The 14,091-nt window shown below is 35.5% G+C and overlaps 1 protein-coding gene across 2 annotated transcripts in view; it reads left to right on the forward strand.

The window, feature by feature from the left end:
- The window catches only part of ARIH1 (ariadne RBR E3 ubiquitin protein ligase 1), a 119,604-nt gene that overhangs the window by 71,362 nt on the left and 34,151 nt on the right, over positions 1 to 14,091 (forward strand). For both annotated transcript variants that reach the window (XM_027568742.2, XM_027568743.2), the window contains 3 exons: positions 1,370 to 1,514; positions 8,717 to 8,809; positions 9,296 to 9,351. In XM_027568742.2, the coding sequence (XP_027424543.1) occupies positions 1,370 to 1,514; positions 8,717 to 8,809; positions 9,296 to 9,351 (294 nt within the window). The remainder of the gene's footprint in view (positions 1 to 1,369; positions 1,515 to 8,716; positions 8,810 to 9,295; positions 9,352 to 14,091) is intronic.

The raw sequence follows: 14,091 nt of genomic DNA on the forward strand, positions 1-14,091 counted from the left end.
TGGTGTCTAGAATATCACCAGAGTATTAGGAGTTACTAATTTCATGTAGTCAAATTTGGATGGCAGAAGTTTCTCTTCTTACGAGCATGAATATTTTTTCTAAACACGAGGTGTTTAATGGCTTTACCTGTTCATATTTAGTAGCTTCATATGCTTTCTACTTTTTTTTTTAAATATTTTATTTATTTATTTGACAGATACAAATCAAGAGAGGGAACACAAGCAGGGGGAGTGGGAGAGGGAGAAGAGGGCTTCCCGCTGAGCAGGGAGCCTGAGGGGGAGCTCGATCCCAGGACCCTGGGATCATGACCTGAGCAGACGTTTAACGACTGAGCCACCCAGGCGCCCCTGCTTTCTACTTTTCAAATAAAACTTGACATTTTAGGTTTTCTGAGAGATAATTAGAAGGAAAGCATTTGATTTTCTGCTCTATATAATTTGATTAGCTGAATTATCAGTGACAACTTTAACTTTATGTGAGTTCCCCTTTTATAATGTGTTGACATTTTGATTAATAATTTGATCATTGAAACATTCTGCAGTTATTTATAAATAGATGTTTGTTAGTCTTGGGAGAGTGATGTGATTTGTTCTCATTTGAGTGATTTTCCTAGAGATATAGTAAGTACTTTGACACAAAACCTGAACAAGACCTGCATTAAAAATAATTGGAAATCTCCTTTGAGTATCACTTATTTTTTAAGTTGAGAACCTCTTTTTTGTACGTAAAGAATAAACCTATTTTATGAAAAGTTAAGTATATAGATTATTTGATATAAAAACATTTTAAGATACACTTTTTTGTTTCCTCCCTCCCCTTTGCTAGTAAATTAAAAATTATTTTTAAAAAAATTTAGAAATGAAATCTGTTTTGTAGAATGAGACACGTAAGTGATTTGTGGGGTAAGATATGCTTTGTAGGTAGTTTACTTGCTAATATATTTAAGCTGGTGTAACTAAAATTATTAATAAAGTCATTTGTTTAAAATATTAGCCTAGCCTTTTAAAATACTATTGCTCTTCATTAAAGTACACTAGAGATAGTACAGCTTTCATTCTAAATTTTAGTTGTAGTACTGTTAAAATTCTAATAGGTTAACTTCCCAGAATGAAAACGAAGTAAAAAATACCAAAATAGCAACAAAAACTTAATCTGCTTTACACACACACACACACACACACACACACACACACTTCTGTTTTGCTACAGTTTGTAGCCATACACCTCCTTTCCTCTGAGCCAAAAAGGTTATGATCTGGGTTTATTTTAATTCAGTTCATTGCTGTTCCCTATAGAAAATCAGGTTTTTGGAGAGCTCTAACAGTGTGCTATTGCTGGGCTCTCATCCTTTCTGTTTAAATAATGCAGGTACTTTGATGGAAACCTGGAGAAGCTCTTTGCTGAGTGTCATGTAATTAATCCAAGTAAAAAGTCTCGAACACGCCAGATGAATACAAGGTCATCAGCACAGGATATGCCTTGTCAGATCTGCTACTTGAACTACCCTAACTCGGTGAGTATCTGGTAGTTTAAGGCTAGCACTAACTCTCTGTTTCAGAGGGTAAATCAACTTAAATTATTTAAACCAAGGAAGATCTGGGAGTCTGGGATTGTATTGTAGTAAAACAATAACCTATCAGAATATTAAGGATAAAGGAAAGGAAGAGAAAGAATAGAGCTTGTTCTTTCCCCTTCTTCCCCGTTTGCTTTTTAAAGCAGCAACTTGTCATTAAACACCTAAATCTATTTTGAGTTTATTTTGCTATCATGGGAGAATTGTTTAATAGGTGGGCAGTGAGTAGAATTATTTTTTATCCAAAATAAGGTAGATTTAAAACTAACATTTTAAAATAAATATCCAAAACACTAATAAAATGTCTTTAATAGTATTTTACTAGGGAGCTTTCAAGATTTTTCATAACAGAAGAGTTTCACTTATACAGATCCATTCTGATGGAAATTCTTAAATATAGCAAGTGGTGACAGAGTTGGAGCAGACACTGGGACCAGTTAATTGAGTGAAAGTATCCCCCTTAAAACCCATTGAATATAGACGATTTATTTTGGTGTGTCTAGTAAAGAATTTTAGGCTTAAACATAATCTTCCTATGAAGGCCTTACTTTAGTAACTACAAGAAAATACTATTTGTGGCATAAATGTATTTAGTCACTTGGAATTCACCTCTTTAAGATATTTCAAGATATCTAAGAAATAACTTAATTCTAACTATCTTATTCATATTCTCTGCTTTAATAGTTAAGCAGCTCTTTCTAATAATTACTATATACAAAGTCTTTGTCACCAGTATTTTGACACATTGAAGTTTTTTCATTGTTTTTTTAGAAGTTTATATATGTATTTCTGTAGAGGCCCATTTGAAGGGAACCAATTTGCTCACATCCAAGTGCTTAGAAAAGAGGTTTTAAAAGAAAATTAAGTACCCTTAGGGAAATAGAACAATGAGTTAAAATAACTTTGTAGGTAAAGTGTTGAGTTGAATTTCCAAATGTTCAAGTTTTGATTATAGCTCTGATGCTAATTATTTGGCTTTGTATAATTATTAAATCTCACTGGGTCTGAGTTATTTTTATCTTTCAAATGAGTTAAGATATTCTTTCAGATCTCTGCTATTCTGAGAATTGTATAATTTCCCTCCTTTAAATCACAGTCTTAAGTTGAGTATTTAAAAAAAAAACATTACTATTAAAAATAATTAAATTCATGTTTTGACTATTTTATTGTCTGTCTTTAACAAATTCTCTTTGCCAGGTGACATTTGTATAGTTCATAAGTTTCTGTGAGGTAATACTGAGACCCAAGGAATTTGTCCCAGATTATACAGGGTTTCCTTATTCCCTGGCATTTCTCCTCCTGCTCTATTATAACCAGCTCCTCCCTCGTTTAAATCTTAAATGTAATTTGAATACTGAAGCTAGCTGCTTACAAATATCCCCTATAACTTTCTCAGTGCCCTTGGTATTGTCTAACAGTCTTAACAAATTAGAATTAAAAATCAAGACTGGAGATTTGCATTGTAAATTTTGCTTGCACTTGTAACTGATGATAGAGAACCTGCTATTCATTTATTCAATGCACCAGGCACTATTTTAAGTGTTAGAAACACAATGGAGAATAAAGGCATAATGCCTGCTTCAGATAATTTACAGATTAGCTGGGTAGATAAGTAAAATGACATATTCAGAAAGAAAGGTAAGCACTTGAATAGGGCATGATACTGTGGGAACGTGTTGGAGAGAGACACCTAACCCAGTGTCAGATCAGGGAGAATTTCCCACAGAAATTGACCTGTGAAATAACCTTTGAAAGTGTGATAGTCAGGTGAACCAGGAAAATAGAGCAATACAGAAGCCAGAGGAAGAGACTGTACCTCCAAGAATGGTAAAAACATTGCAAAAAACTTCAAAGAATCGAAAAGTGAATTTGCAATTAACAACATGAAGTTTACCAATGCTATTGGAAAGTTAATTTAAGTAGTATGGTAAGATGAGACACCACACTGCATGGGCTGAAAAATCATTGACTTGAAGATGGGAAAGGAAGTGGAGGCACTAAAGATGAACAAATTGCTCTTTAAAGGAAGTTTGGCTATGTAAATGACAGGACAAGAAAGCAAACAGCAACATGGGTTGGAAAGTAAGTTAAAGAGTTATGGAAACTATGCCAAGTGTTATGAAAAATATAGGGTGATAAAACTAGGACTTCTTTTCTCATGGTTTTTAGACTAATATAGAAAGATAATTTTAACCTCTTCAGTTTTGCAAGTAAACGCCACCTGAGACGCCATGAAAGCTTTAATTGGGTGAATGACTTTTTTTTTTAACCTCTGTTGTACAATTCCCATGTTTCAGTTTCCATCACTCTCTTCAAACACTGATACTTGCCTTTTATTAATGTATATCTTCAATACCTTTATCTTTCCAGAAAGCAACTTTAGCTTTATACAGTGCCACATGCAAACAAGTTCAGCACTTCGGGGTTAACTATTGTGGGTGATCTCTTCTTTAAAAACAAGTTCCTGAGACTTTGGGGCACTTTTAAAGTTCATAAATTCCCCAACACATTGGCCGCAACACAAGGGTTTCTTAGCCCTGGCAACAGTCATTCACTTTATAATAATGTTGTTTTGAATTAAAGCATAAGATCTAGCTTTGCTAACACCCTCACTCTACTAGGGAATATAGGTTGGGCTGTGATATCTCATTTTTATGAAGTAAATAATTTGTATATTCTAAGAATCAGATATGTTACATAAAGGCAACTTTGACGATTGTGAGGATAATCCACCCTCCCATCCCTCAGCCCTTAGGCACCTCTGAATCCTTGTGCTGGGAATCTAAGTCCGAACCTATATTCCTTTTTAACTCATTCCATTTTTTGGTTGAGGGAACTGATGCCCTGATTATTCCGTTTTTTATAAACAAAATGACTTTAACTTTAGAGATTATATGAGCAACTTCTGATGGAGGAAAGATATTTCTTAATGTTCTTACTGCTGTTTGACATTAGTTGCTGTGTATGTAACATGGCAGGGATAAATGGACCCTTTAAGAGTTTATTCTTTCAATTCTTTTTTTAAAGGACCATTCATTTCTGTTTTAGGTAATACTTTGTGTATTTTTAGTGTATTCTGTGTCAGATTTATTTATGAATAAGTTTGCTGATAAGTAATCCTATCCCTTGAGTCAGGGACCCGAGTAGGTAAACACAAGGTAGTAAGGGAACAAGTATGTGAGAGGAGGACAGAAAGGGAAGTGGAACCGGATGGTGATACCCAGATAGTCCATGATAATGACACCACTCTTGAGCACGATAAATGTGTCTATACCACAGGTTAGTTTTTGCTATATCTTTAGACATGTGTGTGTGATTTATTTTTCTAATTTATCTTGTTTGGTATTGTTATCTAATTAGAAGAATTATTGAAAAAGAGGCCTTTAAAGAATAAAAAGCTTTGTTTTTTTCTTATAATGATCGTTGGTGCACAAGTTCCCAAAGGTAGAGATGTTACTTGAAATGATCACTTGGTAACCATTGTGACCTGTGGTCTCTTAATCTCAAGGATTCTTTTTTTTTTTTTAAGATTTTATTTATTCATTTGAGACACAGAGATACAGAGAGTGAGAGAGAGAGCATGAGCAGAGGGAGAGGGAGAAGCAGGCTTCCCGCTCAGCCAGGAGCCCGATGGACCCTGCATGACCTGAGCCGAAGGCAGACGCTTAACCATCTGAGCCACCCAGGCGCCCAATCTCAAGGATTCTTATCTGAAAAAAACAAAACAAAACAAAACAAAGCACATGAGGATGCATATGTATTTTTAAGTCATGAATAAAACATTTTAGAATTATTGATCTTTTACACTGCTATTATTGTCCTTTACAGAATGCTCCTTCTCATAGCCTTGAAAATCAGATGCTCTCCATTAGTGATCTGACAACAAGTTAGTGCCAGATCTCCTTTACCAATGGGGAGTATTGAGAATAGATTCTTCTGTTTCCTAGATTTTTTTTTTAATGGATGAGAATATTGATTTCTAAAATACTTACCTTGTTCTGTGAATGAGTTAGAATCCTTGTCAATCTGAATAGCACCACATTTTAAGCTGGGTAGATATTTTCCATGTCATTTGATCCATAAGACTAGTCTCAGGACTTTGATACATTTTTTCCATATCTGCTTCTGGCCATTCTGTATATAGTTGATGTGCTATTGTATAGAATTTTGTATCCTAACTATTTGTATCTGAATATCATTAAGCAATATCAGAAATTTCATGAGCATTTTTCAAATAACAGCTAGTTAGAAAATGGAATGGAATAAAAAGTACCACTTAATGTGGGCCACAAAAAGAATGAAAGAGCTAGAAATAAACTTGGCAAGAAATGTGAAAGATCTGTTATGAAGAAAACTTTAAATACTAAAGGAGATAAAAAGATGACTTGAGTATTTGGAGAGATAGAATAATAGTAAAATATTGAAAAAGAAGACTAGATTGACGGGGGTAAGGAGGAACTAGTCCTACCAAATACAAGAATAATTAGTGCAGTGGAACAAGATAGAGTTAAATATGTGTGAGGGGAATTTGGTGTATTGTAGAAGGGGGCATTTCAAATAAGGTGATTTCAGTAAATGGTATTGGAACAACTTGGTTGCCATCTGGAGTAGAATCTTAAATTCCTTCCTAACTCTTTATATTAAAGTTAATTTAGAAGCCGGAAATTTTTAAAACTAATACACTTTGCTACATACAAGTAGAGAGCTTCTTCGTGGCAACAAAATGTGAGCATTCGGATTTAAAACAGAAAATATTTTCTATGCTTATAAGTGGCCAGTTTTCTAAATAGGTAACAATCCCCACTAAATCACTAAGGAAAAATATAAACCCAGTGGAAAAATGGGCAAAGTAGGTGAAGAGAGTGCACAGAAAAAGAAATATATAGCCTTAAATCTTCTTTCAGATGTTTAAACTTCACTCATAAAATAAATTAAAAACTAATGAAGTTACCTCATTTTCACCTGTTAGATTGGCGAAATTCAAGGAGTTTTGATAATATACTATGTTGACAGGGTTGTTGGGAAACCAGGTTCTCTCGAACAGTATAAACTGCTACAACCTCTTTGAATGAAGCTTGATAATCTATTAAAGTGTAAATGTAAAGTAAAATGTATTTAATAATCTATTAAAATGTAAATATATTATAATGTCACTTGTACAAGTTAGTCCCAAGATGCATTTGCATGATCACAATGATGTATATATAGCCAGTGCAGTAGCATGGTGGAAGAAAAAAAAAATAGTCTAAATGTCCATTAATGGTGGATTGTTTAAATAAATTATGGTACCTTCACACAGACTGTGTAAGGGGGTGAACCCATGTGTACTAATGTAGAACCACGTGAGAAATCTATTAAATAATAATTAACCAAGATGAGAGTGTGTCCTACTCTTGCTGTGTGTACCTGTGTACGTTAGAACATGTCTGGCAGAATATGTAAGATATTGAAATAGCGATTACTTTCCTGAAGTAGAGGACAAGGTTGGGCATAAGGGAGACTTATTTTTCAGGGGCACCTGGGTGGCTCAGTTGGTTGAGTGTCTGCCTTTGGCTCAGGTCACAATCCCAGGGTTCTGGGATCGAGCCCTCCATCGGGCTCCCTGGTCCGTGGGGAACCTGCTTCTCCCTCTCCCTCTGCCGTTCCCACTGCTTGTGCTCTCTCGCTCTCTCTGTCAAATAAAATCTTTAAAAAAAAAATAAATTTAAAAAATGGAACTTATTTTTCAACATAAACTCATACTATTAAATAATTGTTTTTAACCATGAACCTGTATTACCTATTCATTTAAAAATATTTTAGAGTAAATATTGTAAAATATTCTTAGTTGAAACTGGTGACCGTTATTTGTATATTATAGGATATAATATACTTCATTTAACTATCCATCAAATTAGTAGTATTTCAAATCATGTCAGTAATACAAGATTAGAACAAATGTTACTATTATTATTCTTAGCTATCTGAATAAATCTTTTGGTTTCCATAAGATTTTATTGATTATCTAGGTAAGCTATATTCTATGCAACTCAGAAGTCTATATTTGTGTGACATTTTTTGTGTGTGTGTGTGACATTTTTTAATACAGCTTTGAGATATAATTCACATACAATACAGTTCACTTAATTTAAAGGGGTTTTTAGTATAGTCACAGAGTTGTGCAGTCATTACCACAGTAAATTTTAGAACATTTTCATAACCCCAAAAAGAAACCTCGTCTCCTCTTAGAGTTGCTACCCCTTACCCTGCAAGCCACTCAATCTGAGGCAACCACTAATCGACTTTCTCTATGAATTTGCCTATTCTCTGGACTTTTCATATACATGGAAATCAAACAATATGTGGTCTATTGTGGCTGGCTTCTTTCATTTAGCATAATGTTTTCAAGGCTTACCTGCATTATGGTATATATCAATACTTCAGTCCTTTTTATGCCTGAATTCTTTTATATGGATATTCCACATTTTGTTTATCCATTCTTCAGTCAAAGGACATTTAGGTTGTGTCCACTTCGGGGCTACTATGGATAATTGTGCTGTGAATATTTGTATACAAGTTTTTGTGTGGAGCTATGTTTTCATTTCTTTTGGGTATATACCTAGGACCGGAATTGCTGGATCATGAGTATGTTTAATTGTTTGAGAAACTGCCAGTGTTTTCCAAAGCACCTGTACTATTTTACATTCCCACCAGCAGTGTATGAGGGTTCTAATTTATCCACATCCTTACCAACACTTGTTATTATCTTTTTGAATATAGCTGTCCTAGTGAGTGTGAAGTCCTGTCTCATTGTGGTTTTGATTTACATTTCTCTGATAAGTAAGGATTGTTAGCATCTTTTCATATGCTTATTGGTGTATAACATTCTTATATTTAATACGAACTTGTCTGCCTTTCCTAAAAAAACAAATATCTACTGTAGATGCATTTCTCATTAGTTAGGTATTTTATGTTAAATGTATTTGCATGTCTAAGTTTCACCACCAAGAAGTTTATTTTAGGAGACCAGCTAGTCTTGTCAAATTGGACATTTTAGCCACTTTGAGAAATGTGACCTAATTAATAGAGACTTACTGAGTAACTATGTATAGTGATTTTTCTGATAATGTCTTTTAAAAGTCCATGTATTATTTTTGTTGCAGTATTTCACTGGCCTTGAATGTGGACATAAGTTTTGTATGCAGTGCTGGAGCGAATATTTAACTACCAAAATAATGGAGGAAGGCATGGGACAGGTAAAGATGCCAATTTGATTTTTAGTGTTTGTTGAATTTCCTTCAGTGTTTCGACCTTTGCAGAAATATAAACAGGTGAAGCATTGTCAATTATGAATTGCATGGGGAACTTTTTTCTGTATTAAGACTAAAAGATAATTAAGGCTTTTTTTCTGTTTACAATGTGGCAGTCCAGTTAAAGATATAGTTCAGGGAATGTTTTCTCAGCAGCATTAGGATGTGTATATAGGCTAAACTTGAACAATTTTGTCAGGTGTCTTGCTTGTGCCTTTCAAGTTTTATATTGAGAAACCAATTATTCAGGTCAGCCGTTCTAGTTACCTTATGGTGATAAACACGCACATACATTTCCTTTAATAGAAAGGGAACAATTTAAGATCCTATAAATGTTAAGGTATTCTCAACCTACTGAAGTGCCTGGCGATGGTAAGCATTCAGTAAATATTTGTTGAATGAAGACATAGTTTAAATTTCAATCTTTTTCAGACTATTTCGTGTCCTGCTCATGGTTGTGATATCTTAGTGGATGACAACACAGTTATGTAAGTATTTTTGATAGATTATGCATGTTGAATATTGGTTAGTTGGTTAAACCAAATTAATTTTTGCTCAAACCTCAGAGGAGGTGGAATTTTTAGTTTGAAGAGACTTTCTAATCTACATTCCTTTGTTGTACAAAAGTTCATTTCTACCTTATTAGTTAAATGCCCAGACACTATTCTTGTAAACATATGGCAAAATACTGGGCAATATATGATGGCTAGATTTTAGTAAACCTTGGAATTGGAGAATAGGATATGTTGGTATGTCAGTTGAGGTCCTGTGGGAAGCAGATGCCAAGATAGGAGTTAAAAGGGAAGGAGATGTTGTGGGATAGCATCTGTGCAGGCTAAAGAGAAAAGAGTAGACACATTTTGATTCAGGTATGACACCTGTTAAAAGAGACAAGGAAGAAGGATTCAGTAGGAAGAGACGCTGACTATGGGGCAGCTGTGAGTCTCTGGCAGCCCTGTAGGGAACTCCACTCCATAGATTGCCTATAGACTAAGGAAGCAGAAATGGCTGGGCCATAATTCCCTTCCAGGCTCCATCATTCACTAGGAGGTACCCAGGGGGAATGTTCATTTGGAACACTGCTCCCAAAGGTACTACATCTGGAAGTTGTTGGCTAACTGCTCTTGAGAAAGGTTCTCTTAGGAAGGGAGAAAGAAAGTTGAAGAAACAAGCATAGATTTTAGTCCTGAACCTGTGGTGATATCCTGGGTTGTTTAATTCTTGAATCAGTGCTGTTTCATAGCTTCAGGCTACCTAATTGACTTCACTCTAGGAAGATAAACAGATTGAGGGCCTGAACTATCTGCAAACAAATTATGTAGTTAGTACTGGATAATTGCCTCTACAGAAAGGTTTGTCTGTGTTTAAGCACTGGGATTTGAAGGTAATAAAAGTAAAAACAGCCATGGACTTTAATGAGCAAATTTCCAAAGCTACCTACTAAAGCCTTAAATGGACTTAACCAATACAGTTTATATAGCTCACTGATTCCAGTTTATTAACCTCAACCTACTTTGGTTTACTAAAACATATTTACTATTGCTTGTTGTTAGCTCTATGTTAATACTGGTTCTATCTTTCAGTGAACCTTTTTTCCATTATTGTTTTAAGCTAGTAAAAATAAGTTATGTATCATCCTGAAGTACCACCATCCTTCCAGTTGTCTATATCTTATCCCTTGATACTTTGATTCCTTGTGTTCTTTCATCAATACATCAGTTTCATCAGTACATTTCATCAGTACAGGTCACTATATTCTTTTATCCATTATGCAAACACTTACTTGGAAGCATACGGTATATTTCTTTCTCCCAAGGGGTTCATAATACTAAAACGCAGAGTTTAAATTTTATATATAGAGGCATGTATAAAGTACAGTTAGAAAGAAGCAAATTATTCCACCTGTAGAGGTTTGTTTTTTTTTTTTTTTTTAAGATTTTAGTTAGTTGAGAATGAGCAAGAGAGAGAAAAGGAGCAGGGGGAGGGGCAGAGGGAGAAGCAGACTCCCCACTGATCGGGGAGCCTGATGCATCGGGCTCTATCCTGGGACTCCAGGATCATGACCTGAGCTGAAGGCAGATGCTTAACCGACTGAGCCACCCAGGCGCCCCTCCACCTGAAGAGTCTAAGGAGTAATATAAATGGGGTAAAAATTTGGATTGAGGGAGTGGAGGGTAACACTGCTTAAAGAATACCAATATTTTTAAAATATTTCATGAGCTTTTCTCTATTAAGTATTCTGTGGTGGCTAGAGTAGAGTGTAGCAGGTTATTAGAGATGAGGATAAAAGGACCTTGATAGTTTGAGTTTCATCATAGAAGGTTTAAGACTGTTATAATAAGATTTATATTTTGAGAAATACATTGTATTTGGCGGGGGTCAGGGACACCTGACTGGCTTAGTCAGAAGAGCATGTGACTCTTGATGGGGTCAAGCCCCATGTTGGGTATACAGATTACTAAAAATAAATGAGCTTAAAAAAAAAAATACAACTTTGGTATAGTGGAGAATAGTTTAGATTGGGGAGGCATTTGGATAGGGAGATGCGGCTATGAATTTATGAAAATGAATGAAATTTTTTTTGCGGGGAATGGAGTAAATATTTTCAACACATAAAATGAATGTGGCTAATATCATAAGGGCTCTTACAAATCAAGAAGAAGATAATCCTATGGAAAGCAGTTCACGATGAAAGAAGTTTGAAGAGCGCCTGGGTGGCTCAGTCGGCTAAGCAGCTGCCTTCGGCTCGGGTTATGATCCCAGGGTCCTGGGATCGAGCCCTGCGTCCCGCTCCTTGCTCAGCAAGGAGTCTGCTTCTCCTGCTGCTGCTCCCCCTGCTTGTGCGTGCGCCCGCCTCTCTCTCTCTCTCTCACAAATAAGTAAAATCTTAAAAAAAGAAAAGAAAAATTTGAATGCTAATAAACATTATGTAAATGTAAATCAGAATTTGATACTCCAATTTTAAAAAGTTGTGTTTTTTGTTTGCATTTTGGATTAGTAAGGATTAAACAGTTTGGTAAAACGTAATGTGAGAATATAGTACAGTAGAGAATATAAACTGTTGCAACCTTTTTGTAATGCAGTTTGACAATTTCTACAAATTTATATGCTCTTTGGCCTTTCATGAACTAATATCACTTTGAATATGTCATTCTACTGCCTTCATGCCTTCATTGTTTCTGAAAAGTCAGCAGTTAATCTTATTGATCCCTGTTTGCTACTTTTTAAGATTTGCTGTGTCTTTAGCTTAAGATAGTTCAACTGTGATTTATCTAGATGTGGTTCTCTTTGTGTGTATCCTCTGGGGTTTCTTGTGCTCTTTAGATATGCAGCCTGGCACATAGCCTGGCACTTGCACAGAAAATTTGGAGAATACTTATAAGAGCATTTCAATGGTGATATCAGGTAGGGCTTGAGGATTAGGAAGAGGAATTTTTATTTTTACTTTATATCGTTGTATACTGTTGGTATATATCTTCCATTTTCTTTCTTATAAATAAATAATTGAAATATGCTTAACAGTTTTTTTTCTTAGTATGAAAGAAATGGACTCCTTCACAGTCACGGTATTATCATTTTTAATTTTTAAATTTGATAGATTAAAAAATAGTTTCTTGTTTTAATTTGAATTCAACTCATTTGGAACTTGACTTGAACCTGAAACCAGATCCTTTCCTGAACACACATTCTCCTGTAACCTTCTCAAGTTGAAGCTAGCTTTTTCCCTGATATACCGTATGGTCAGGAGGCAGAGTCATTGTCTTAAGCCCTTAGTTTCTCTCCTTCAGTTTAAAATCCATGTATACCCTTGAGTCTTATGTTATCCAACTATGCTGTAGTCTTTTCTGCTTTTATTCGCTTGACTTCTTGGGTCGCTCCCACTTAATTATAGTGTTAACACCTCACTCTCTTTCTCCCAAGGTTTGCTGTCATCCAGTGTGATTTCACTGTCCGTATGTATATTCTTTACCCTAACCCCTGTGGTTCTCAAAATGTAATCACTCAACCAGCAGCATCAGCATTACCTAGGAACTTGTTAAAAATGCACATTCTCAGGCCCAGATCCAGACTTACTGAATCAGAAACTCTGGGGATGGTGTCCGGCAATCTGAACAAGCTCTCCTAGTGTTGTTCTGATGTATGCTTGAGTTTGAGAACTACCTTTCATTTTCCTAATGTATTCATTTCCAGTAAAACTCCCTTTACCCAGATACCAACGCCCAAGGCCACCTCCCTAGGCCTATTTCAGATCTACTCCGGTTGACTTTGCCAAATCATCTTTTTCTGCCTCTTCCTAAAATATTGCTCTTTGGGGTTCTAGGTTTCTTCTCACTTTATACACTCTTCTTAATCATACATTGGACCCAGATTTGTATGTCCAGGTCAACTCTCTCTTCTGAGTTTGGAACCCACATATGCCACTGCCTATCAGGCATCTTCATATGTATATTCCTCAGGCTTTGCCTTGTCCAGTTCTCCTACCACCACCACCACCAAACTCATTCTTCTGTCTGCTCAGTATCAAGAGATGGTAACCACTAAGTGTTAAAGACTTGCCTAAATTAGAAGCCTGATGATATCCCTGATTCATTTTTCTCCCAGAATGATCCTTACACCACATTCTGTTATTTCCACATCCTAATTAGTCTTAAATCCATCCATTTCCCTCTGTTCCTACTGCCATTAACCTGATCCAGGCTGTCATATTCTCTTAGCTGGCAATCTGTGACTGGTTCGTGAGTGATTCCCTTAAATTGTTTCATCACCTTTCAGTTCTTCATTTCCATTCTGTATTGCTTACCTGTGCAGCTTCATCTCAACTTTTCTCACATTCTCTTTTCTAGCCATGTGAAACTTGGCTTCTTGAAAGTACTGTGCATTTTATTTGCATTTGGTTTGGTTTGACTTTGTTTACTTTTTCTGTAAGGTCTTTTGACTTATTTGCAAATACTCTCTTCCTATTTTGTTCTTCAGTTCTGTTAACCTACTCATCCTCTTAGTCATTCTTCAGGTCTTAGTTTAGATTTGCATTTTGGTTTGGGCAGATATCCTCTGTGCTCCTTATTTTGCCCATATTTCCCTTATTATACATTTTTGTAATTGCCTATTTCGTGTCTGTATTCTTTCTTAGACCATAAGCCGTATGACCCCAGACCCCCATTTATGTTCACTAAATGCCTATTTCCATTCAAGATGTGTGATCATAAATGCCTAAGATAAGTTATGTC

The sequence above is a fragment of the Zalophus californianus genome, chromosome 6, assembly GCF_009762305.2.
Source record: "Zalophus californianus isolate mZalCal1 chromosome 6, mZalCal1.pri.v2, whole genome shotgun sequence".
NCBI lineage: Eukaryota > Metazoa > Chordata > Mammalia > Carnivora > Otariidae > Zalophus > Zalophus californianus.